Below are 24044 nucleotides of genomic sequence, written 5' to 3' on the forward strand. Positions count from 1 at the left end.
GCCTGATGTGGGATTTGATTCTGAAATGTGAAACTTTTCTTTCTGATGATTTGAATGTGCAATTCTAATTCTGACGCTAGCCGACCTGACATGATCTTATTTATATTTAACTTATATTCTCTGGATAATAATGATCACTATCATTCCTATTTTGTTTAACAATGACCTGGAAACAATAAAACAGATGTTTTTGGAATGAAGTCTGCTGTGACGTGATGCTCGTTGTGATGTGTCCTGACGTTTCAGTGACAGGCATGAGTGAGTTTGATTTCTTTATTAAAATAGCAAAACACTGCAGTCTTATTTACATGCTATATCACAACAAAATGTTCATGGATCTACAAAATGATAACACTCGGCATATTCTGCATTTGATGACATGTGGGAGTGATGCAGAAGTTCGTCACATGCAGCATTATTGCAAGGCTAGGCCACACTTTATGTAGTAAAAGTCTGTAGCTAGGTTACAAACACAAGTGAGCCTAACTGTGAATACAGCTGTGGACCAAAGCAGTCTGTCCATGGTTGGTCGGTCTGTCGAACGATTAGCGAATAGAGAGCATCATCACAAACTCTGAGCAAAAGGAGAAAGAAGAGAAAACAGAAAACTGAGTGAGTGTGTGGCATCTGACAGAAGAGCAGGGGTTTGTTGGTGTAATGGTGAATGTGGATGAAAAGTTTGAAAAGTGTAAAAACACGCACACTTCTAATGAATCAGTTAATGGCCCGAACATGCTGATGTCTTCTCACCTTCAAAATCAATGCTCCCATCTGCATTAATATCCAGCTCCTTTAAGATCTCCTCTAGTTCTCCTTTCTTCAGCTTCTCCCCCAGCAGGGTCTTCAGCGCTTCCTTCAACTCCTCCAGGTTGATTATTCCATCTCCGTCTACATCAAACTGAAAAACAAAGTACTTGAAATGACGTGCGTATCCGATGATACTGTGTGCGCACATTTATTTGGGATTTCTGTCCATTCGCTCTAATTCGATAACTGCGGTAATTGAGTCATCGTTAGCTGACAGACCTGCATGAAGGCCGACTGGAGCTCCTTTAGTCCCAGCATGTCCGCCGTCTCGCCCATCATCCTCGGTCCCATCAGTTCAATGAAGTCTTCAAAGTCCATTAACCCGCCCACTGTGAAGAAGAAAGGGGCTCTTAAGTGAACCAATAAAGGCCAAAACATGGCCAAATATGGAGTTGTTGTTTTTTTTACTTGACTGTTTAATAAAGATTTGAAATCGACTGGTCGATTTCATTAAACATGTTCTCAGTGGACTCACTTCTCATCTTTATCTGTTGCACTATTTCCAGCAGCTCCATTTCAGTGGGCATGTATCCCATAGTCCTCATGCACTCAGCCACGTCCTTGTAGTTCAAGTAGCCATCTTGGTCGTAGTCAAACTCCTTAAAGGCCTCGTGCAGCTCTGTGAGGAATATCATAGGGGTTGCAAAGAGAACATGAAAGTTACTGATAACATTTAGCACCCAAATTCACACAATTTAAGGAAAACTGTTGAAAAATAGTTACAGTATGTAATGAAAAGGTGTGGTCTGGGAACATTTCTCCCTACTTTTGAACATACAATAGATTTATGAAGATGGAAAGAAACAAAAAGTAAATGAAATAAAAAAAAAGAACTGGAAAAAAAAAGCTTAAAATATTAAAACACTAAACAAAAGCTGGGTTTAGGCAGTCATTTTAACATTAACAGTTCATTTAAACTCTAATAATTCACCACTGACAACACAAAACAGGATTTTTAGGCGATCACCTCTGAGGCCCGACACCTCAGTGTAATAAATGTAACGCTGATGTAGGTGTGAGTGAGACTCACCGTCTAATTCAGCCTGAGCCAGTTCTCTGTCCTGCACACACGCGAATCAGACATGTCACAGCAGCAAAAACAAAGTCAAATACTCCACAACAGAATAAAATCGACACCATTTCATTTTTGTAAATGAGTGTGATGCTCATGACATCAAAGATTGCTAACTTGTGTGTAATTATCATTTATAAACATATCAAAAAACAAAAGGTCTCGTTCTGACGGAGCTCTTCTTTTGGATCATCCTAATGAATTGTGACGCTAAGCTTGTGCTAACGGGCGACTAACACGTCAGACACACCAGGCTTAGTGGAAAAAAGCTCCAGAAAGATCAGGAGCACACCTGTAAGCACACCGTCTCACCTCCGCCTGGCTCCTGACATTGTAACATGTGACACCTGTGACTGTTGTCATGGCGTTTAAATGGATAATGATTTTTTTTTTTTTTTAAACAAATGCGTGTGAAGAAAAACTTGATACTGGGATATAAAATTGAGCTAAAACTGTGATTGAATATGTAAAGGTCAAAGGTCACAGCTGTACAGCACATTTGAATGGGTGAAAATACTTACCGCCCCAAAAATACTGTTGAGCATGGAGATGTAGACTTTTTTCTTACTCTCAGAGACTTTCTTGGACTTCTTCAAAGACTTCTTGGGCGTTTCGGAGACTGAGCCTGATGGGGACTCCTTTCCCTTGGGAGATTTAGTGCCGCCTTCTTTTCTAAAACATGTAAAGTCACAATTCTTCCTCACATTTGACACCAGAGACCTCTGCTATAAAAATCATCTTACGAATAAGCATATTTATTGCTTGAGAAATTCGAACATTTTTTCCTGAGGTAATGAATGAAGTTACCACGGCCACACATCAGAGTTGTGGAAATCGTGCATACTTTTAGACAAATTTATTCTACTTTGAGGAAGACACACAAAGACGATCTCAAGTTACCCATCTGCTGAGGCTGAGTCAGCGGAAGTTGTTGAAGGGGTCCGCTCTCCTGCTTTGGACATGCTGTGGATAAACAGAGACACACATGCCACAATAAGTGCACTATGTACTTCAATTAAACATATTAGTGAATATGCGCTATATGAATGCAATCCATTATTATTGTTTGGAAATGTGAAAATTAACAGTTTTAGGAATGCTTAAAGATAAAAAGAAACAGTGTTTTCTATCACTGTTAGTACTTGATCTTGTTTTTTCTACTGCACATTGCTTACCTTACCTCTGTGTCCAGTTAGTATGAGCAATAAGAGATCGTGTCCTCTTTTAGCGGTGTTCCTCTTGTGTTGTGAATGGCTTCACGGTATACTCTGCTCTATCTGCTCTCGACCTCCCACCGTCAGAGAGGCTTAACAGGTAATCACCTGGCTAAACATGCAGCCAGCAATCAGAGAGCAAAACGTGGAGCAGCACTGTGACTGTGGCTGGTTCGACTCCAAATGTGTGCCTGAGCACAAGAAGTGAAATACCTGGGATACCTCTTTGGCCGTGGACAAATAAAGCCACAAGATGACATGTCATAAAAAATACTTGCAAAACAGGACATTTCTTTCTTTTTACAGGCTCCACGGGCTTTTACTGATATAAGCAAATAGTAGACGGTCAATTAACGACAAATATTAGACAATTAATGACTTTCTTAAACGTGCGTTCTCTAAATGTTATTTACTCAGCAGTCTGTTTATCCTGGAATACGTCGTGTATTTTATGGAGTTTTCCCTGTATGTTGGGCTGTATAAAAACAGTCCAGTCGTCATCTTCAATGGCACCTTCAGCTTTCCTCAGATGAGTGTTGAAAATGTCGCTTTTGAGGCCTTAAACTCGGTGGTGTCGCGCCAGTCCATGGGTAAGCCAATGATTAATAAATCATTAATAACCCCTGCTGTAACTGAACTTTTCTTTCAGGGTACTAATTAAGTTAACAGGCTGGTAAGCTTGTGCATCACCAGGTGTCGGATAATGTAGGTCTCCTCTGCTAATGAGTAGCCGTTTATACTGTTTTCTTTACACTGTAATGTATGCGAGTATGGGATCGTTTATGGCAGCTAAAACTGTGCACGTTGATAGCTTAACTTCACCAAACAAGTTCTTGTTTAAACGCCAGATGACTTTTATTCAATATTTGCGTTTATGCAAAATAGCCGTGTGTTCACTGGGCTCATAGCAGCTGGCCTACTGCACATGCTCCCGCCCCTGGTCAGGGTTAGCATGTCGGTCTGTTCGGTGGTCCACTAGATGGCGCCAAAACTCACAGTACTCTTACAGCCACGCTAGCATGACATTGCTGGAGCAGTTTATTCGTAAAATAGACGAATGTCGACGCATGTTTTGTCCCATATGGACTTGTTTTACAGTGTACTTATTTTTTTCTTAACATTTTACTCCAGTTTTATTAATCTTTTGTGAGCAAAGCTGGGGAAACACCTGTTAATAGACACCAGGTCAATTTGGCTGAATGAAACCACAGTTAAAAAGGAAAGCCTCACTTATCACGTTAGTCTTATCATTTTGGACGCTTGCCGAATATATTACATAAATGAATCCCTAGTCATTGTCATTGTATAATGATTTGTAAAACTTTAAAAAAAAATAAAACGCTCGCTGCGACGTCGAACCCATACATTGCGGCAAAGCATTATGGGAAAATCTCAGCCTATTTAACTTTCAAATTAACTATTACATGTCAATAAAATAGCATTAATCATTTGGTGAACGAGTTAGATTTTAAATTATGATCGTGTTCCACTAAACATTGTGTTGCTGCTTATTTCCGTAAAACCGTCAGGCTGACTCGTATGCGGCTGAAACCCACCCCTCGCCCGGCTGTCTCCCACTCATACTTACCTGGCAGGGATGATACCATGATCACAAAGGTGGTTCATCCAGAGCGAGGCTTTGCCATTGCACAAAGGCAATTCTGACCTCTGTGAATTCCTCAAATGTAGGAATCTCAACTGCACAATTTATGGTAGTGGGGACTGCGTACGCGCTTTCCCCTATTAACATGTGAAAAAGAAAATTACACTCCTACTCTTTTTCATTCAACAAGTACATCGTTAATCGGGGTGCATACTGGTATTTGAAATCTTTGAAGAGTGCTTGGATTTCGCGTGTAGTGCTTAAAACCTCTTGAAACTGTAACCGTATTTCATTCACCACAAATAACTATCTGCTTGAATAGTTTTCTTCAGATGGAGAAATAAAATGAGTCCCGAAGTCTAAAAGCAAAATTTTGCCTTGCTCCTCAGCATGTCTGTCTGCCGAACAGTCGGATGGACAGTACAGTAGTGCAATTCAAATCAAATCAAATCACTTTTATTGTCACATCACATGTGCAGGCACACTGGCACAGCACATGCGAGTGAAATTCTTGTGTGCGAGCCCCACAAGCAACAGAGATGTGCAAACACAACAACACAAACGAGCAAAATACAAGAATGGCCAACCTGAAACTAATAAATATATGTACAATATATAATAGTGTATGCATTTCTGGATGTGTATACTAAATATTTTCCTACGTGTGTGTGTGTGTGTGTGTGTGTGTGTGTGTGTGTGTGTGTGTGTGTGTGTATACACATTTTTACAAATTAAATAGTAAAAAAATAAAATAAAATAATAATAATAATAATAATAATAAAATATATAAAATATACAGAGTTGAATATGTGCAAAACAAGTGGCATTTATATACAGTGTGGAGTGCATAATGTTGAAGTTCCAGTAGTGAAGCTGAGGTGTCTATGACGTGTTCAGCAGTCTGATGGCCTGATGGAAAAAGCTGTCTCTCAGTCTGCTGGTACGGGACCGGATGCTGCAGAACCTCCTTCCTGATGGAAGTAGTCTGAACAGTTTATGGCTGGGGTGACTGGAGTCCTTGATGATCCTCCCCGCTTTCCTCAGGCACCGCTTCCTGTAGATGTCTTGGAGGGAGGGAAGCTCACCTCCAATTATCCGTTCAGAGCACCACACTACTCGCTGGAGAGCTTTGCAGTTGTAGGCGGTGCTGTTGCCATACCAGGTGGTGATGCATCCAGTGAGGATGCTCTCAATGGCACAGTGATAGAAGGTCCTGAGGATGCGGGGGCTCATGCCGAATCTTTTCAGTCTCCTGAGAAAGAAGAGGCGCTGCTGCGCCTTCTTCACTGTTTTGTTTGTGTGTACTGACCACGTAAGATCCTCAGCCAGGTGTACGCCAAGGAACCGGAAGCTGCTCACTCTCTCCACAGCAGCGCCGTTGATGGTGATGGGGGTGTGTACTTCTCTGCACCTCCGGAAGTCCACTATCAACTCCTTTGTCTTTGCGACGTTGAGGGTGAGATGGTTGTCTTGACACCAGTGGGTCAGGTTCATCCTGATCGGTGATTGGTCAAAAGTCTAGAGTGAGAGAAGAGGCTTGTGATTGGTGAAAAATGTGCAATGAAGAAGCCTTCTTTTATTCATTCAGTCTGTTGTCTGATTTTTCTTTATCAGGTGATGTTTTCAGCTCCTTTATCCCGCCTGACGCCTGGACTGCTGTCTGTGGTCTTCAGCATGATCACAATGTGTTATTTATGTATTTTGACTGGTTTACAATGACAGGACAGTAAGCATTATCAGTGTATATTCCAATAAAAGCATCTAGTTTTTACTCCAACATCGATGAGGATTTTCTTTTGGCTCTTTTGAACCAACAGGTTGGAAAGTGCCCTGAAATTAAGAGCAATTGAAAATCAATTCCTTTCTTTTCTTCTGTGATTATTATGTGCAAAGTCTTTTAGGTTCTTCTGACAATGTAATTGTTTTACTTTTCAACTGGTAAAATCTGAAGGATTATTCATGCCATGACACTGTCATTTACAGACAGGCAAGAAATTAAAGGCATGCCCTGAACTCCTGATCCCTACACAGAGAGACATTGTTGCACTTTGCTGCCATGTTAGGGTTCACTTGTCAAAGGTAAGAGTTGTAAAATCATTAGAAACTTGCTATGAGAGATTATGTTTGTCCTGTGACAAATAGACTGAATAGTTGATTATGAAAATGGCGTGATCATACACCATGGCTTTCACAGTCACCTGATGTCAACCAAGACTATCTGGGGAAATTTGACTCACATAACAGATAATAGCTCTGTTAGTGTTTCCTAATCAATTCCAGGAAACACTGAAGTTGTTGCGGAGGCATGTGTTGTACAAATACTTCCAAAACTTGTCTTTGCCTGCTTGTACACATTGCTTCTTTGGTTCAGGTCTGTTATGTGTTTCTACATAGTTGTGTCTACATGTCTAAGACAGATTAAAGCCCAACTTGGGCATTCGTTAAGTAAATCCACAACTCACTGTTACTGTAACACAGGACACTTTATTAAAGTGGATGAAACAGGAATACAGGAAAACAGCACTGCAGGATAGTCAATCAGTGAGCTGAACTACAAAAAGTCAAAAGTGCCTATCAGGTAGGCTGGAATCATACATGTTACCATCAACAATATCATTGTGCATGTACTGACAATAGCCAAACACGGGTAAATGTGTAGTAAATGGCAGTGCGGTAAATCTGCCTAGTATGATATTAAATACACGTACTACTTCATATATCTCAGATCGTTTGTAACGAGCCACGGAAAGCATCGTGTTGACTTGAAGGCGCGTGGATACCCTCTGTGCGTGAGTGAAGGCTGAGCAGCTGCTGTGTGCAGGTTTGGTGAAGACCATACTTCTCACCAGGCCTGCTGACGAGGTGCATGGGCATCTGGATTTACAACATGACTTGCTAATGTCGCCAACATCAGTTGTAGCCACTGAAAAGACTAGAAATGGGCGTAATACATTAGATGTCGGCTAGCGCGCGGCTAACATTTACCACAAAGAAAAAGGCTTAAATGCGCTATCGTGTAATTTCCGCTAAATCCAGAGTCGATAAATTAGCGTAAACATAAAAGAAATGCCAGTTTCCATATGTGCATTGCGGGCTTCTTCGCTGTTCCGCTGCGTGTTGTTGTTTTGGTGACGCAACTTCCGTCGAGCAGACGATTGGTCGTCTACAGTGGGAGCCGACGCTCCTATTGGCCCGAGTCTACAGTGTCTACGCTCACCGTAGACTCCGGGCCAATGAAAAGACGTAACCGTCTACAGTCAGCGTAGACTTTGCCCACATGCCTGGAGGTTGCTGTTTTAATAAGTGTTTGCTGAAAAACAACAAATACAAAGTATGGATAACACAAGGAACAAATCCACCTGAAAGGTCTGCAAAAAGGATTTGCACCTTTTCACAGGGGGCACTTTGCGTAAGCCCTAGTACATAATTTTCCAGTGTGTGTACATTACACATGCTAAATTTTTCAAATAATTGTTTTGCTATGATGATTAAAATGCACTGAGTATGATACAATATGGCAGCGTTATTATAGCCGTTATGGCGAGGTGATGTATGAAAGGCTGTGAAATTAGCTAACATTACTTAGCAGTAACAGTAATGTGACTTCACTCAAGTGAAAGCTTTAAACGTTAGCCCGATACTTAACTAGCCAACATAAGGCTTTCTGATTAAAGACTAAAAGCAAACTTATCGCCAAGTAAATAGGATACTGTTTATATTTTTGTTTATGACTGGCATTAACACGGTGCCTTTGGAAACACCTTAAGGGGCAATCATGGTAATAAGAGGGACTGATCCATATGTGCATAAAGAATTGACAGTTTTTGTGCTACCGAAGTTCCCGGCTTTCATTCAAAATCTGTTTATCGTGAGCACCTACACATTAAACAACTTAAACATTGTAATGGCTTCAAGCTCGCGCTGAGGCCTGTGTGGCACTATCAGCCACTGTGACAGTAAACAAATTTATGTTTTTGTATATCAATATTTCATACTTTAAGGCTGCCTGTTTATTTAACGGAGATGAAAAAAATACATCACAATTGTACCTAAAAATATCAAAGATGATAGATTAAATAAATAGATTTTAGGTAGATGCTTGTGCATTCTTAAAGTCTTATATGTTGATTTGAACTGAGTGTGTCATCTGTTCAAAGCCTCCCAGTCAGTGCTGTTCTCCATGCCTGTCTTACTGTACACGGTGCACAAACACTTTAAAGTTGATCATTTAGGACTTCAACAATAATATTACAGGAATGTAGTAAAACAAAAAAAAACATCTGTCTCCTACTTTTTGTGTCACGTAGGAAAGAAGCATCAATATCTGGTGAGAAGACTTATTAGTTTGGCCTTGCTGTGTATTATTTTGGTTTGATTTTGATGTTTGGTGCAGTTTTCTTGTTTTGTTCTCAACAGGAGATTTGATTTGAACACATTTGTACATCTTAATTTTTAAGTGAGATGTGCCTTTTGAGTTTCGACACTATATGCATATAAGGCAGCCTTTTCCTTTTGCAGTATTTTTGTGTGGTGTGTTTTTCTCTTTTTAGTGAAAGGGGAACAAAGGACATTTAACTCAACCTAAGCTGATCTGTTGTAATTTTCACACGGTCTTACTGAGGTGATGCAAAGTGAAACATGCATTCTTGTTTGTTTGTTTGGTAAAGTCCTTAAAAAGTGCTTGAATTTGACCCTGAAAAAGGTTTATGAACCCTGCTTAATCCAACACATGATTAAAGTTTGCAATTCAACAAGAATGGGGCTAGACAGTTTGTTATGATATGTAACATCGTCTGTTTATCACAATACGTCACACTCTTAGCTGTCTGTTGTATTTTGAAACTTGTAACAGCTATGATTTCTAATAACGCCTAACAAACAACACATCTTATTTGTTTATTGGCTGACAACAGTCAAAAAGGCTAACGTTGGTGGATTTCATCGTTCCCCTAAAACAGTTGTTGTTACTCCAGTCGGCTCTGACAGTCGCTCTGGTGGATAAATGGACCGCTCCTGTTTAAACTGCTTTTGAACTCTGTAAACTCGCGCTAATAAAACGGCAGACCACACCAGCTAACTCTCGTAGCTTTATTTATTCAAAAAAAGGAAACAAAACATGCAAGAGAATGCAGTTACAGTTTGCAACAGCTAAAAAGAAAACTACACTAGACATATAAATGTTTCTCATTATAACATAAATGTGACAGGATACAGCTGTGAAGTGTCAGTACAACCTTTGTGGGATTTGATGTTTTTCAGATGTTCAGCTTCCTCTCAATCACTTAAAAACACATAAAAATAAACCAGACCATCATGTAAGTGTCTTTTTGTCTCGGCTGTAATTTATTGACTTGAACAGGCTCTCTTATTGAGACCGTGTTATTTAACAAAGTGGAATTTGCATTTGTTTTAGTTTCATTTGAAGTATACACGCTTTGTATGGATTCATTTTTTTCCATAATGCTGAGGCAATATTGTAACTAGAAAGTTACAAGATAATTATAGTTCACATATCTCAATTTTCCTGACATCTGCTGCCTTTTCTTAACCCCTCTTTTTTTGTTCGTGCTCCTTTACTTAATCTAAAGGTCTTTTCTCACCCCATTTTCTTTTCCCCTTTACCAAGCCCACAGTCATCTCACACCCAGACCTTCCCCTTTCCACCGCCATCAGCAGCATCTCGACCCACGCAGCAGCCCGTGCCCAGGCCACGATGCTGGGTGGCCGGGAGGTTCTTGTACACGGCCCGGCTGTATGGAATGAAACACAGGCCCAGCTGGAGGTGTCGGGCCAGACGACAGTATGCAGCCAGCGCCAGGACTAGCAGAGGGGTGACCAAGAGGAAGCCCACCACCAGCAAAGCCACACAGCCTCCATCGGTCAGTAGGTCTGAGCAGTAGGGTGTAGTTCCATGGGGGCGCACCTGCAGACCACATGGCAAACTTTAGTGTTTTCAGTCAGTCATCATTTTAAACCTTTATTTTGCAACTTTACCCAGGATGATACATTTTTTAAGAAGGCTCCGCTCCCACATAGTCGCACACACGAAAACCTTGGCTGATCTGCCGGCCGCCATCACAATCCAGAGGATGACGTAGTGTATGCGGTATGTGTGTATGAGGTGAGGACAGACACCAGTTGGTAGTCTGAGATATAACACTCTCATTCTCTCGCACACACATAAACATATGCATGTCTGAGAAAAATTAATGGAACTAAAAAGACGTTGGTTGAAGCTACTGTGAGCTGGATTGATGCTCTATGTCAAAGTATGTGCAATAGCACAGTGGGAGTGGAAGGAAAGGTGATGGGTTCAAGATATGAATGTGGAAGAGGAGGAGAGGCGGTATGTCTGAATTATCCCTATAAGCCTGTGAAGTGAACATATGAATGCACGAGCAAAGTGCAGGCTGCAAGAAAGTAAGAATGACATGGAAAACACTAAACTCAAACCTCTGTCAACCTTTGTCTGTAGAGTTGCAAAAAGGGCAAAGCAAGGCAAGAGTTGTGCACCAGAATCCACTGGAATTTGAAATAAGGTCTTCTATATTGTTCTTTTAAATGATTAAAGTCGTGCAGTCTTAAAGCCGTATAGCTGATTTAATCTTACTTTTAAAATAAAAACAACGAACATTCTGCATAAAAATATAATATAGTGCGAGTTAACGGAGGAAGCGTTTAGAATAGGAGTCGTAGAAGATAAGACTCGGACAAGTATGCCCGTGTTTGTTTTAAAATCGTGAGAGCTCCTGAATGCCTCCAGATCTGAGGCAGGGTGTATTGGGAAAGGAATGCACTTGTTTCTTTTTTGCAAAAAGTTGTATATATTGCATGTGTGGTTGTGTTTTCTTAAATACTTGGATCCAACTTACTTTCTTTATATGTTTTTTTTCTTTGGCCCTTTTTATTTCTCCCGAATTTTCTCCTTTCTTCACCCTCCCAGATCCTGGTTAATCCTTTTCTAAGCTGGTGTCACATGAGGTCTTACTGTGAGAGAACATGAGAGAATCCTGGTCCCTCTGGTTATTAAGGAGGCCTACACAAGTGCCATTGGTATGTGTGAAAGCCTCTGATCCACCATGACTTTTTGGTTTAGTCCAGGTGATGCTTCTGCATACGATGTTAAGTGAGCAGCTTGGTTTTAGCTGTATGTGCTTTTCAAAAATATTGTTTCCTCACATGCAATTCTGTGTATTAACCGTTTATTTAGTTTTTAATATTTATGTTTTTCCAATATTATGCTTTCACAATCATATGTTAAAAAGTGTATTTTAATCCCTAAAGCAGACATTCTTTAAAGGTTTGTGCTCTAATGCCTATCCTACTCCTGGCCACTTGCCCTGTCCAGTTGTTTCTCCTCAACATCTAAAAGAATCTGAGACTTATCAGATTATAAAACCTCTCATCGATGATAAAAGCCAAAGCACTCCCTAAGCCCCAAGCACAACTATTTCAAACTTGTTGATAAAAGTTACAAGATTAGGACTTGTAGATATTTCATAAAAAGATTGATGCAATCATCTCCACTCAGCATCTCTCCTTACATACTCCGGTGGTTTCAAATGTCTGCGATGCATGATTTTTGAGAGCAAATAGCTCTATGAATTATTATGAAATGCGTCGGAGGATGCATGCAGATGTGCTAATCGAGTTTAAATTGCGCCTGAATGCCGCGGTGCAGAAGAAGAACACAAAGAGTTCACACAGTTTTCACACGTTCCCGTTCATTCGCTCCCCGTTTTCCTTTCTCTTACTGTAGAGTGACAGAGGAAGCCAAACACAACCATGACGATGGCTGGTGTCAGGATGATCCCGAACACCAGTCCAGCGAGGCACGCGTTGATTGCGGCGATCAGCACGTTCTGAGCGGTGACCAGCACCGAGCAGGCCCAGCAGTCGAGAGATCCCCGCAGCTCCAGAGGAGCCTCGCTTCCCCCGCCGCCACTCTCAGCTGCAGAATAAGGAGGAGGCACAACCACACGTGAAGGTGTTTCTCTCCCTCCACCCACAGCCGCGGTGGATGCCAGGGAGTTGGAATGGTGAAGATGCTGCTGCTGGTGGTGGTTGGTGTGGTGATGGTGGTGGTGAGGTGGCAGTTCCTCAGACAAGTCCAAGGCCTGATGGTGTGCCCCCCTCTCGAGAGTACCGGCCATACTCATAACGAACTGTGTGAAGAAAAAGAAATCGGAACTTGGTCTGAATCAACATCAAGGATGAGGAGATTGTGCACATCATTGCAGGTGTTTTGAAGGTGTTGTATGTGTGGCCAATGTGTTGGTGGTTGGAGACTGTGTGAGCAGTCAGGTGTCAAAGTGACAAAAACCACTGAGTTAGTGGTTGTGGGTTCACTAAGAGGTTACATGCTTTTTCTGTCAGGAAGCTAGGAAGCCTTGTGTGATGCCATCTGTGAGGTGATGATTATCAGCGAGCTGATTGGCCAAAAGGAAAAGGCCCCATAATTGTTATATGTAGTTTGTGAAGTGGAGAGATCAAGGCTAACTCGCATGAAAGTTTGTACATGTGGGTGTTGTTTGCACATGTAACTGTGGCTATGTGGTGTTGTGTGTTGTGCCTCTGCAAGTACCGATGCTACTAAAGAAAAAGGTTTAACTCCTCAGGCTAGTTGTTGATCACAGATATATCTTGTACTAGTAAAACAGTCCACCGTTACAAATCGAACCCTTAGAATTTTCACTGTAGCTCAGTGAAGCACCAGCTCAATAATACCCATGACTTTGTTACTACAACGAATTATTCGCTTACTTTGTGTTAAAATAATGGTCGCGTTTTCTCGGGATTTAGCAATTTTTTGACATGGGAAGAGATCAATAAAGGAACGACAGTTTAAAAGGAGTTGGTCACAGGTTTGGATATATTACTGTAGGTCTTCACCTTATAATATAAAGTGCTTTTGGTTGACTTGTATATAAATTGTGTTGAAGTGAATTGAATAATTCTCCCAACACAAAATGTAATAACAATATGGAACGACATAAAAACGATGCGGTTTACTAATGTAAATATGTTGGGGTAATGTTATGTTCAACCTATCTGTCTTTTAGAACAATAATCTAGCATATTCACAATATTGCAGGGGACAGGGTTAAATATTTTAAATATTTTGGTTAATTAAAACAAAAAAACCTTAAAATTATCCATCCATCCATTTTCCCGCAATATTATTAATGGCCAAGGTGCCATTATTGCAAGATGTTAGGCATTTTATGGAAATCAAATGTTTCATAAAGTGTATAGAGTCATTTAACTTTTGTAAATAATGGCCTCGTGAGCATGAAATATTAAGAATAAGTTATGGCAATTTTATATAACAAAAAATCGGGTTGATATTTAAGAGATCTTACACCAGGACGTTGCATTCTTTTTGCGCTAGGGCAGATTTTATGGGGTACGCAGCTGCGTCTGCTGCAGGATATCCTCACTTCTCTGAGGTCAGGAGACAGCGATGACCATGTTGGAGAGAGGACGTGAGAGTACCACGGCTGTGCAAGCTGCCAGAAAAAGCTTCAGTGCCGGAAAAATCCCAGCAGGAAAGACCTACTCAACCTGTCATCCTTTTATTTTTAAAAGCGTTGCCACACACTGATAGGAAGGCCATCTTTTCTTTGACTTGAACGAGTCACAGATTCATATTTATGCCGTACGGGAATGCTGTGTGGACAAAAATTGAGCACATTAGAATCTGTCCTGTGCAGGAACCAGTGGAGGACTATGCCTGTGCTGGCGGTGGTGTGATGTGTGTAATGAGTGGTTCATTGTGATGGCAAGATGGAAGTTGCGTGCACAACAGCAGCTTTTTGTACAAACAAAAACGGGTGAGGCCGTTTAATCGTGTAAAGTCAGAAAGGTCAGGTAAGATGGCCGTGTGTGCACGCTGTGCGCACTTAAAGCTCAAGTCGAACAAAAAGTAACCTTCAAAATATATCGGCTAACGTTGGACTCACTGGATCTCAGCAGGTACAGCAGATCCGGGCCTTTCGCGATGCTGTCCTGGGTGCTTTAGTGTAAATTTTTCCACGCCTGTGTCCCATTGTTATCCCAAGTGTTTTTGTAAGGTGGAAGGTCATAGAGGAAGGACTGGCAGGAAAGTGTGTATGCGCACATGCGTGTGTGTGTGAGGTGACTCATTGTGCAGCTTATGGGAAATACATTTAAGGACTCCGCCCATTTTACTCACTGCTCTTACTTTTCGTGGAGTAACGTGTTGTGTCGTAACTAAATAGCTTATTTCGTTTAGCTCAAATATGGAAAACTGAGCAGCGAGGTTAATGAAGCCACTGTATGAGGATCTTTTGTTTTCTTTTTGAGTTTATTTTTGTGTCATAATGTGTAGCGCTATATTGTGGATAAGCTAGGTCTCAGTGCTGTCATGCTTCATTGATTCAGGGAGATTTTCTGTTGTTTTTTCTTTCTTTTCTATTATCTGGAACAAAATAGCTGCAATAATACTTGTTTGTCTCTTATACTCATTACGTTCTGTTGAACATCACTCAATAGATGTAAACAGTGTTTTAGCTTCAGTGTAGTAACTTATATCTCAGCTGTTCAGTGTTAATATGATTTCATGGTTTGAGGTCGTACTCACGTTGTGCTGTGGGGCCCGGTGGACCTCTTGCTGTTCCTCCTCCAGATTTTTGCTGCTTTTCTCACTTCTTCTGCAGAAGACTTGTGACCAGTCTGTCAGCCACACTCGTGCACTCCCTGCACACTTTAATGAAGCTCTTTCGTTCTGCTTTTATTCCTTCAGCTGTTCTTTTCCAGTTCTCCAGAGTGAAGTTAAAACAGGCTTTGAGATCTTCTTGGAGGTTCCCCTTTGAAGCCTTATCTCTTTAGGTGAAAAATTGGTGTCCTGCAGCTTTGCTTTTGGTTTCCGTCAGATATCCTGAGATGTCAGTGGAAAAGATTGCGTCCTAAATCTTCTGTCGTCTTCTCCAATCCACCGATCAAATTGTTGCTGTGGACGAAGTGGTGCAGAGATGATGGTGGAAATAACCGAAGCTTCCAGTTGCTGTGGTCTTTGTCTTCGGTATGTCAAACTTCTGTCTCTGCCCTCCTCTTTTTACCCCCCATCTGATTGAGTCCAGAATGCTGTATCTCCCCTCCTCCTGCACTCCCTGCATCCATCCCACTTTCTCCCCACCCATCAAACTTATCAAACTCCCCCCTGCTTTTCTCCTGCAACTCCTCTCACTGCACACATTCCACCTCTCTTATCCAGGACATGCTACACCCCTTCACCCTCTCCCTGTTGCAATGGGGGCTGGGTGTTGTGTGTTAGGGGTCAGAATGAGGCGGCTGACCTGATAAGTTGAGGTGCAGGAAAGCAGAAAAAAGGGGGGGAAGGGCAGTAGAGGCAGACTTGGTTTGTCTTAAAGGTGGAGGTACCACGGAGCCGAGCACATTCTTTTTATCATGTTTATTTGTATTACAGAGTCCAAAAACTGCTTTAGAAAATGTTAACCAGTGATTTAAACGTACAGGATGATAAACTCAGCTGGAGTTGATAAGAGGCAGATGATGCCATCTGACACTTAGAGTTTCATACACAGCTCTCTTAAGGTGTCAACGCAGCATTTCAGTCAGGTTGACTTTGATGTGGCTGCTGCAGTGCCCAGTCTGGGCCAAGCTTTAGCTGTCAGACAGATGGTCTCACGTTGACTCTAGAATACTTTATATACAGAGGAGTTCATGGTTGACTCAGTGACTGTGAGATGCCCAGGTCCTGTGGATGCAAAACAAGCCCCCATCATCACCCCTCCACCTCCGTGCTTGACAGTTGGTGTGAGGCGTTTGTGCTGAAATGCTGACTTTCAATCCTTTTAAAAGGAGTTTTTGGTTACGTTGTTATTATAAATCATGAAGGTGTGATTTGGACCTCTGTGGGTCTTAGAGGTAGTCTGTGACACCAGTGTGAGTCCACGATAGCGCCCTCTTTGTGCTACATGCACAGAGAATCACTACGTTTAGTGAGAGCTGATCTAGATCTAGATTTAGCTTGACCATGTGTGTGTGTGTCTGTGTTTATATGTCTTTGTGGGGATCAAAAATTGGAAGTTTACTACACTTGTGGGGACCAACAGCCCTTATGGGGACCAAACTCTCGGTCCTGGAAAGTTTGAAGGCATTTTTGAGACTCAAAATGTGGTTTTAGTGTCAGGGATACAATTAGGTTATGGTTAGGTTTGGTCTGAGGGTTAGGATTAGGGTTAGGGAGCCATTGTTGATGGTTAGGGTAAGCGGCTAGTCAATTAGATGTCCCCACAAAGATATAAAAACATATGTGTGTGTCGTTTTTAGTGCAGTAATGTTTAATACATGTTTTTTGTTGCGTAGTTCATGCCCCTGTTCCTTAAATATACTGACTACACTGATCCGCTACATTTTACATGGTGCAGTGTTACAACATAGTTCAGTTTTCTCTGTAAAATAAAAACAAATACCGAAGTTGCATTTATGTTTAGTAGGTCTTCATAGAAATGAGTTTTAGATTAGCTAAAAAGATTTTTAAGTAGAGGAAACACTGATTTGACCTGCGCCGTCTGCTTAAAACACATTGTCTTTAAATACTGCGTCACGTTGTTGCTCTTAACACATCCTGTTGTCAGGGCTCGACAAAGCTGTCTGCAGCTTTGAAGACCTGATCAATATCCAGCAATAGTTCTGTCTATGCTGTTGGGTTCAAATCAGCCAGGTACCTGATAAAGTATAAAATTAAAGAATTTAAGCACTAATAGATTTAATATAAATATAGATGGTTCGTGGGGTTTTTTTGTGTAATCAGTTTGAAGTCACATGTATAGCTTTTGTCCTTAGATAACAGAAATAATAGCTAAAGATTATTAAAAAGTAAAATTACACACTTATATTATGACAAATGTTTTTTCTAAATGCTAAAAACACCCTCTATGGTATAAAACTCCCGTGCGCAGTGACAGAACGTTGGCAGGTCACCATGTCCTCGGGTTAAGCTAGAGGCCATGGGGCCAGCAGGAGGACAGGCTGAAGGAAATCCTGCTTGAAAACACACAGGAAGACCACCTCCGTCTGTCTATCTGTCCACCCCGCTGCAGTCAGGTGGCGATAAGAGAGCCAACGCTCTCGTCTCAGCCAAGAAAAAAAATACTTCAGCTATGCAATCACTAGCAAGCGGCGTAATCAGGACGATCAAACTTTGATGTTTGTTTACGCTGCTCTTACTGAGCATGAGAGCAAAGGCTGTGAAGTAACTATTTCATCTGTAATGTCGAGATCATACAAAAAACAACCAAGATCTGAAGTAGGGACATTTCTACTGTAGCATAAAGGCTTATACATTTCTGCTACATTAAGCAGAAAGGTCACCTCTAGTTCTACATACCACGTATAGCTGTCCCATTGATGTCTTCAGATTTATTGGGTAACTGGGGATAATAAAGAGGCCAAAGAAGGGCTTTAAGTAAATAAACAGTGCAAGCTCAAAGCAGAGGAAAAGGGCTGGAAAATCAGGATCAGACAACACTAATTATTTTGCTTATGCTCTGATCTTTTATCATTTCACTGATTACAGCCTTTGTGGGTCTCTTGGGATGTTGCCGTCTTACCTCACTGCTTTCTATTAGTGTAATCTCCCATTCTTCATGTTTCTTGCAACATCTTACATCTGTTTATTATCGGACTGCTGCTACTGCTGCTCATCACACTAAACCTGAGGTGTGACTTTGACCAGAATAAATCACCATCTGAACAGATAGATTCTTATAAACCACGTAGCTTATGCGTCTTACCAGGACTTGTCTGACTAGAAGTTACTTGAAGCATTGATATACTACCTTTTTGCACTAGTGCTCATTGGTGGCTGTGGTGGTGTAAACAAAGAGCAATCTAAAGCAAACTTGAATGCGTTCTCTGTGTGACTTGTTGTCGTATAATCTGTGAGGAAAACCTGGCAGGTCTGTTATTGCTTTGTGCTGTTTCCTGCTCTGCTATCTCTTAGGTTTTTCTGCTTGTGCAATCTCCTTCCTTAGTTTATCCTGGGTTCTGATGTCCAACTGGAAACTTTTAGATTACTCTAGCCGTATTTTTTCACACGCTTGTCTAACAATAGCAAGCCCGAGGTGAGGACGTGAATAACAAAGCTGCGCCAAACATATGTCACAGCCAAAGGATATGACTGTTTTTAAATGGTTTGAAGGAGGGTTGTGACATATTTTAGAGCGGTGAGGTGGCTGAATGTGTGCTATAAATAAGAAGAGAGGCGCAAGAAGATGGTTAGCGCAGACGGATCATCAGAGAGGTTCAAGCTGTTGTATTCAGAGGTGCAGCTAATGAATACTTTGAAACAAGCTGGACACAGCTAACACAAAAAAGTGTGTCTTGCTCCTCCATGTGTGCGCTCACATTAATGAAGGCTTTGACAGGATTTATGTGGCGATTGATTTTTCGGCAAATTGTGTCACAGAGAGCTCTGTGTTTCAAATCAAATATAGAAAAGGTAATATATTTTTATTTTATTTTTTTTGAGGTAATAAATATGTTTCAGTGGATTTTTTGACCAGTGTTGATACAAAGTAGCAAACCTAAAAGCCTGGCGATACATGATGAGTATCATGACAGTGGCCCAATTTTCCAAACTGTGTTAGCTGCAGGTCCAGCAGTGTAGAACCGACTAACTAGGATCTATAAGATATACTTTAATGCATCAACAACACATTCCCAAGTTTGTGCTGCTATAACTTCACTGCGCAGCTTCCTTCAGTGGTATTATTGAGAAACATTTGCATTCGAGCACTCGATTATTATAAGAATTAACAACAAGTGGTGCTTAGAGTGGAATAAATAAATAAATACAGTTCAAAAACAATTAATGGAAGACTTGGAAAACAATTGAGATCTCAGTGGGGTAAAAAAAAATCATGCTGAATATCTGTTCTGATATGGACCGAATAATGAGTTAGGTGTCAGGTTTCGGAAAGCAGGAACCAAACATAGGACCTTCTGAGTTGGCGACAGTGATATCACATAGTTTGATGGAAATGGCTTGTCATGTCTTTTATCTTGTCTTCCTTCTCTCACCCCAACCGGTCGCAGCAGATGGCCCCGCCCCTCCCTGAGCCTGGTTCTGCCGGAGGTTTCTTCCTGTTAAAAGGGAGTTTTTCCTTCCCACTGTTGCCAGAGTGCTTGCTCATAGGGGGTCATGTGATTTTTTGTCCATGTATGTGTTATTGTAGGGTCTACCTTACAATATAAAGCACCTTGAGGCGACTGTTGTTGTGACTTGTTGCTGTATAAATAAAATTAACTCGCATTGAATTGAACTGAAATGTAAATGATCAAGCTACAGAAGGCTGAATTTAAAGACACCCAACAATCTCTGTCAGGTCAGTTCATTCTGCAGAAATTTCATCACAGCAACTCAAAATAATACTCAGTAGTTTGAATGTAATGCATCCTCCAGGAACTGCCTGCATGCTCTTGTCACATGAGCCCAGATATTGTCGTGCACTAGGAGAAACCCAGGACCCACTGCACCAGCATAGGGTCTGACCAATCTCTCCAAGGATTTCATCCTGATACCTAATGGCAGTCAGGGAGCTGTTGCCCCCGTTGCCCAGCCTGTAAAGGTCTGTGACATGCCTCTCCAGATCATCACTCACCCACCACACAACTGGTCATGCTGAACGATGTTACAGGCAGCATAATGTTTCCCATGGGTTCTCCAGACCCTTTCATGTCTGTCACATGTGCTCATGGTAAAAATGCTCTCATCTCTGAAATACACAGAGCTCCAGTGGTGGACCTGCCAATTCTGGTATTCTCTGGAATATGTGACAGTGAGCACAGGCCCCACTAATTCAATTCAATTCAATTCAATTTTATTTATATAGCAACAAGTCACAACAACAGTCGCCTCAAGGCGCTTTATATTGTACAGTAGATCGTACAATAATAGATACAGAGAAAAACCCAACAATCATATGACCCCCTATGAGCAGCAGTTTGGCGACAGTGGGAAGAAAAAACTCCCTTTTAACAGGAAGAAACCTCCGGCAGAACCAGGCTCAGGGAGGGGCGGGGCCATCTGCTGCGACTGGTTGGGGTGAGAGAAGGAAGACAGGATAAAGACATGCTGTGGAAGAGAGACAGAGGTTAATAACAGATATGATTCAATGCAGAGAGGTCTGTTAATACATAGTGAGTGAGAAAGGTGACTGGAAAGGAAAAACTCAATGCATCATGGGAATCCTCCAGCAGCCTACACCTATTGCAGCATAACTAAGGGAGGATCCAGGGTCACCTGGTCCAGCCCTAACTATATGCTTTAGCAAAAAGGAAAGTTTTAAGCCTAATCTTGAAAGTAGAGATAGTGTCTGTCTCCTGAATCCAAACTGGAAGCTGGTTCCACAGAAGAGGGGCCTGAAAACTGAAGGCTCTGCCTCCCATTCTACTTTTAAATACTCTAGGAACAACAAGTAGGCCTGCAGAGCGAGAGCGAAGTGCTCTAATAGGGTGATATGGTACTACAAGGTCATTAAGATAAGATGGAGCCTGATTATTTCAGACCTTGTATGTGAGGAGCAGGATTTTGAATTCAATTCTGGATTTAACAGGAAGCCAATGAAGGGAAGCCAAAACAGGAGAAATATGCTCTCTCTTTCTAGTCCCTGTCAGGACTCTTGCTGCAGCATTTTGGATTAGCTGAAGGCTTTTCAGTGAGTTTTTTGGACATCCTGATAATAATGAATTACAGTCGTCCAGCCTGGAAGTAATAAATGCATGAACTAGTTTTTCAGCGTCACTCTGAGACAGGATATTTCTAATTTTAGAGATGTTGCGCAAATGGAAGAACGCAGTCTTACATATTTGTCAGAGCCTCAGGCCACTCTCATGAAGTCTGTTTTTGATTGTTTGGTCATAGACATTTACACCAGTGGCCTGTTGGCGTTATTATGTACTTCTTTGCAGTGCTCATCCTGTTCCTCCTTGTACAAAGGAGCAGATACCAGTTCTGCTGATGCGTTAAAGACCTTCTATAGCCCCGTCCAGCTCTGCTAGAGTAACTAGCTGTCTCCTGGAGTCTCCTCCATGCTCTTTAGATGGTGCTGTGAGACACAGCAAACTTTCTTGTAATGGCACGCATTGATGTACCATCCTGGATGCATTAAACCTGTGCAACCTCTGTAGGGTCCAGATATCACCTCATGCGACCAGTGGTGACACTGACACTAGCCAAATGAGGGTTGTGTCATTGTCGCCCCTCTAGTGGACCTGAGGTTAATTTCATCTCAACAGCAAAGCAGCTGAAACTGATTAACAACCTCATTAACTGACTGCTGCTTAACTCACCAGATCAATATCCCAAAAGTTTAATTCAAAAGTGTTTCTTTCAATTTTTTGGAAAAGTGTATTAGACAGGAGCAGTTGAACATCTCGTCTGTTTTGGACAAACTCTTTAACGCTGTCAAAGCAACTTATCATTTATACTGATTGTATGTGGATAAATTTTGGATTGCAGAAAGCACATCTGAACCTAAATGAATGGGTTCATCCTTTGACTGTTCTCCACTTCTACATCAAGTTTTATAAAATGCGTCTCGAGCGTGTAGGAAAGACGCCGGTGTCAGATGACAGGTGAACAAATTCAGACAAATTGTGCTCAGTCTGAATTTATCAAAAAGCGTTTATTAATAGTCATAGTAATGTCACAAATTCACAAGTGTTTAAGACATGTCTGGCTCAGTTTGGTGTGTATGTCTGCAAGTATGTCTGTGTGGATTCTCTAAACAGTGCAGTTATAAACGAATGACCACAAAGAGAAGGAAAGTGTAAGATAATATTGCAACAGGAAAAATAGAATTCTCATTTTAAGAAGACAAAAAAAAGAAAAATTGTTCAGAGAGAACATTTAGCACCATCTATCCCATTAGCATATTCAACAGATATCATAAAATCATTAAAATCTCATCTAAAAGCCCCCTACATATTAAAAAAGAATTACCATTTCTCAAAAACACTTTGGAAAAAAAGTCATTCTGTTCCTTTTTAAATAAGCGTACAAACACAGCATTCCATTAGTCATCTTCTCTACGTGAGCAGTGTGCCTATTGTCTACAGGAAAGGTGGTGTTATATTAAAGATAAAGATATAATTTAATATATATCATGAGAGAAAAGACAGGAGGCGAGAGGCGAGCACCAGAGAAACAGTAGCCTCCACTCCGTCGGACACAGCCTCCATGTTTTAGTTCTTACAGAGCAAACAGTCACCATAAAACAAAGGGAATAAAACATAGCAAAATTGTACAACCCTATCAGAAAAGGGAGAACGCCAATATCCAATAAATAGAGGAAACATTTTAAATTAAATGTACAATGCCAAAAAAAAAAAAAAAGTTCAGGAAATACGAAGTCTGCATATTGGAACAAACAAAACACACACCAGAGGACAATGACTTTTTCTTTTTTTTTTAAAGAGAGCGGTCATACACAGAGTGAAGAAATGAACAAGACCTGACAACCTGTGACAACTGAATATTAATCTCCAGAGAAAACAAAAGCTAGAACTCATAGAAACAAAATTTACAACACATTCAAACTTTTTAAAAAAGTTAAAAAAAAACCACAAGAGCCCCTCCCCCAACCCCCCGCAAAAAACAACCAAAGTTGCTATAACCCGTATCTTTTGAAGCATTCCAAACAATTTTTAAATTCTTAATGCTTTTAGAAAAATGTTCATAACTCTATTAGTATTTTTCCATTTTCTCTTTTCTAAATACAAGGCCAATGTGGTATATATCTAGGCGGATCTAGTTTAGAAAAAAAACAAAACAACAATAAATTATTTTTTAAAAAGACAGCACCCCACGAGAAATTTCAAAACAGCATGTACAAATTTCAATATTCAAGAGAAGAGAAGAGTTCTTTCCGGTACTGACAGAAACACGCCGTTGAAACCATCAGCTACCCTCCACAGTTTGTTCAATGACAGCACCAACTGCCCCCGTTAACCACCACAGAGTCCAGGGGTTCTCGTTGAAAGCACCATCTGAGAGTAAACTGGTATCTTATTGGCGGCTTGGTTTTTTTTTTTCTCTTTGTAAACAAGTAAGGAGTAAACGTATTCAACTGGCTATTCGGCAAGTAGTAGCAGTAGTCGCAAGAATCATGCTAAACAATAATGAATGGGTGAGTTGAAAACCAAAGTGAAACTGTCTTTGTCCTGCCTCGCAGGAGTTTTGGTTTATGGCTGAGGAGACGTACGTGGGGAGCTCTGTCATCGGGAGGAGGAGGCCTGGAAAGACGAGACGTGGAAACAAAGATTAAAAATAGATCTATTACTGACAAATTTAAAAAGT

The 24044-nt window shown here is 41.1% G+C and overlaps 3 protein-coding genes and 1 non-coding gene across 12 annotated transcripts in view; 1 reads left to right on the plus strand and 3 right to left on the minus strand.

Moving 5' to 3' along the window:
* Window positions 1-13: 13 nt before the first annotated feature.
* On the minus strand, window positions 14-3260 carry LOC146675295 (calcium-binding protein 2). 2 transcript variants are annotated; one of them, XM_085400382.1, is made up of 8 exons: window positions 3060-3260; window positions 2780-2842; window positions 2401-2551; window positions 1838-1868; window positions 1283-1426; window positions 1027-1136; window positions 751-898; window positions 14-574 (listed from the first exon to the last, which is right to left on the minus strand). In XM_085400382.1, exons 2-8 carry the CDS (start codon window positions 2839-2841, stop codon window positions 546-548), a joined length of 675 nt encoding a protein of 224 aa, XP_085256508.1. In that variant the 5' UTR covers window position 2842; window positions 3060-3260; the 3' UTR covers window positions 14-545. The 2 variants fall into 2 exon arrangements, with proteins under 2 accessions (XP_085256508.1, XP_085256507.1); XM_085400381.1 differs by having other exon boundaries at window positions 3055-3260.
* A 1413-nt stretch (window positions 3261-4673) lies between these two features.
* LOC146675296 (U1 spliceosomal RNA) lies at window positions 4674-4836 on the plus strand. The gene has a single exon (XR_014910867.1). It is a non-coding gene; the product is annotated as a U1 spliceosomal RNA (small nuclear RNA).
* Window positions 4837-9770: 4934 nt separating this feature from the next.
* tmem88b (transmembrane protein 88 b) lies at window positions 9771-15859 on the minus strand. The gene is made up of 3 exons (XM_085400383.1): window positions 15300-15859; window positions 12451-12861; window positions 9771-10619 (listed from the first exon to the last, which is right to left on the minus strand). Exons 2-3 carry the CDS (start codon window positions 12853-12855, stop codon window positions 10335-10337), a joined length of 690 nt encoding a protein of 229 aa, XP_085256509.1. The 5' UTR covers window positions 12856-12861; window positions 15300-15859; the 3' UTR covers window positions 9771-10334.
* A 6493-nt stretch (window positions 15860-22352) lies between these two features.
* The window catches only part of kdm6ba (lysine (K)-specific demethylase 6B, a), a 106916-nt gene continuing 105224 nt past the window's right edge, over window positions 22353-24044 (minus strand). For all 8 annotated transcript variants that reach the window (XM_085400387.1, XM_085400386.1, XM_085400391.1 and 5 more), the window contains one exon: window positions 22353-23980. In XM_085400387.1, coding sequence (XP_085256513.1) covers window positions 23963-23980 — 18 coding nt within the window. In that variant the 3' untranslated portion in view covers window positions 22353-23962. The remainder of the gene's footprint in view (window positions 23981-24044) is intronic.

The sequence above is a fragment of the Rhamphochromis longiceps genome, linkage group LG3 (genome assembly GCF_057381845.1).
Source record: "Rhamphochromis longiceps isolate RC_006_pf linkage group LG3, R_longiceps_female_GT1.1, whole genome shotgun sequence".
In the NCBI taxonomy this organism is placed as follows: Eukaryota; Metazoa; Chordata; class Actinopteri; order Cichliformes; family Cichlidae; genus Rhamphochromis; species Rhamphochromis longiceps.

What these genes read in the sequence shown, in the direction of transcription:
- tmem88b (XM_085400383.1), bottom strand. Translation starts at nt 12,855, where the DNA reads ATGAGTATGGCCGGTACTCTCGAGAGGGGGGCACACCATCAGGCCTTG. An exon ending in GCTTCCTCTGTCACTCTACA is followed by an intron (nt 10,620 to 12,450) that starts GTAAGAGAAAGG and finishes TGTGGTCTGCAG; the next exon opens with GTGCGCCCCCATGGAACTAC.
- LOC146675295 (XM_085400382.1), bottom strand. Translation starts at nt 2,841, where the DNA reads ATGTCCAAAGCAGGAGAGCGGACCCCTTCAACAACTTCCGCTGACTCA. An exon ending in GACTCAGCCTCAGCAGATGG is followed by an intron (nt 2,552 to 2,779) that starts GTAACTTGAGAT and finishes TACATGTTTTAG; the next exon opens with AAAAGAAGGCGGCACTAAAT. An exon ending in GCAACAGATAAAGATGAGAA is followed by an intron (nt 1,137 to 1,282) that starts GTGAGTCCACTG and finishes TCTTCTTCACAG; the next exon opens with TGGGCGGGTTAATGGACTTT.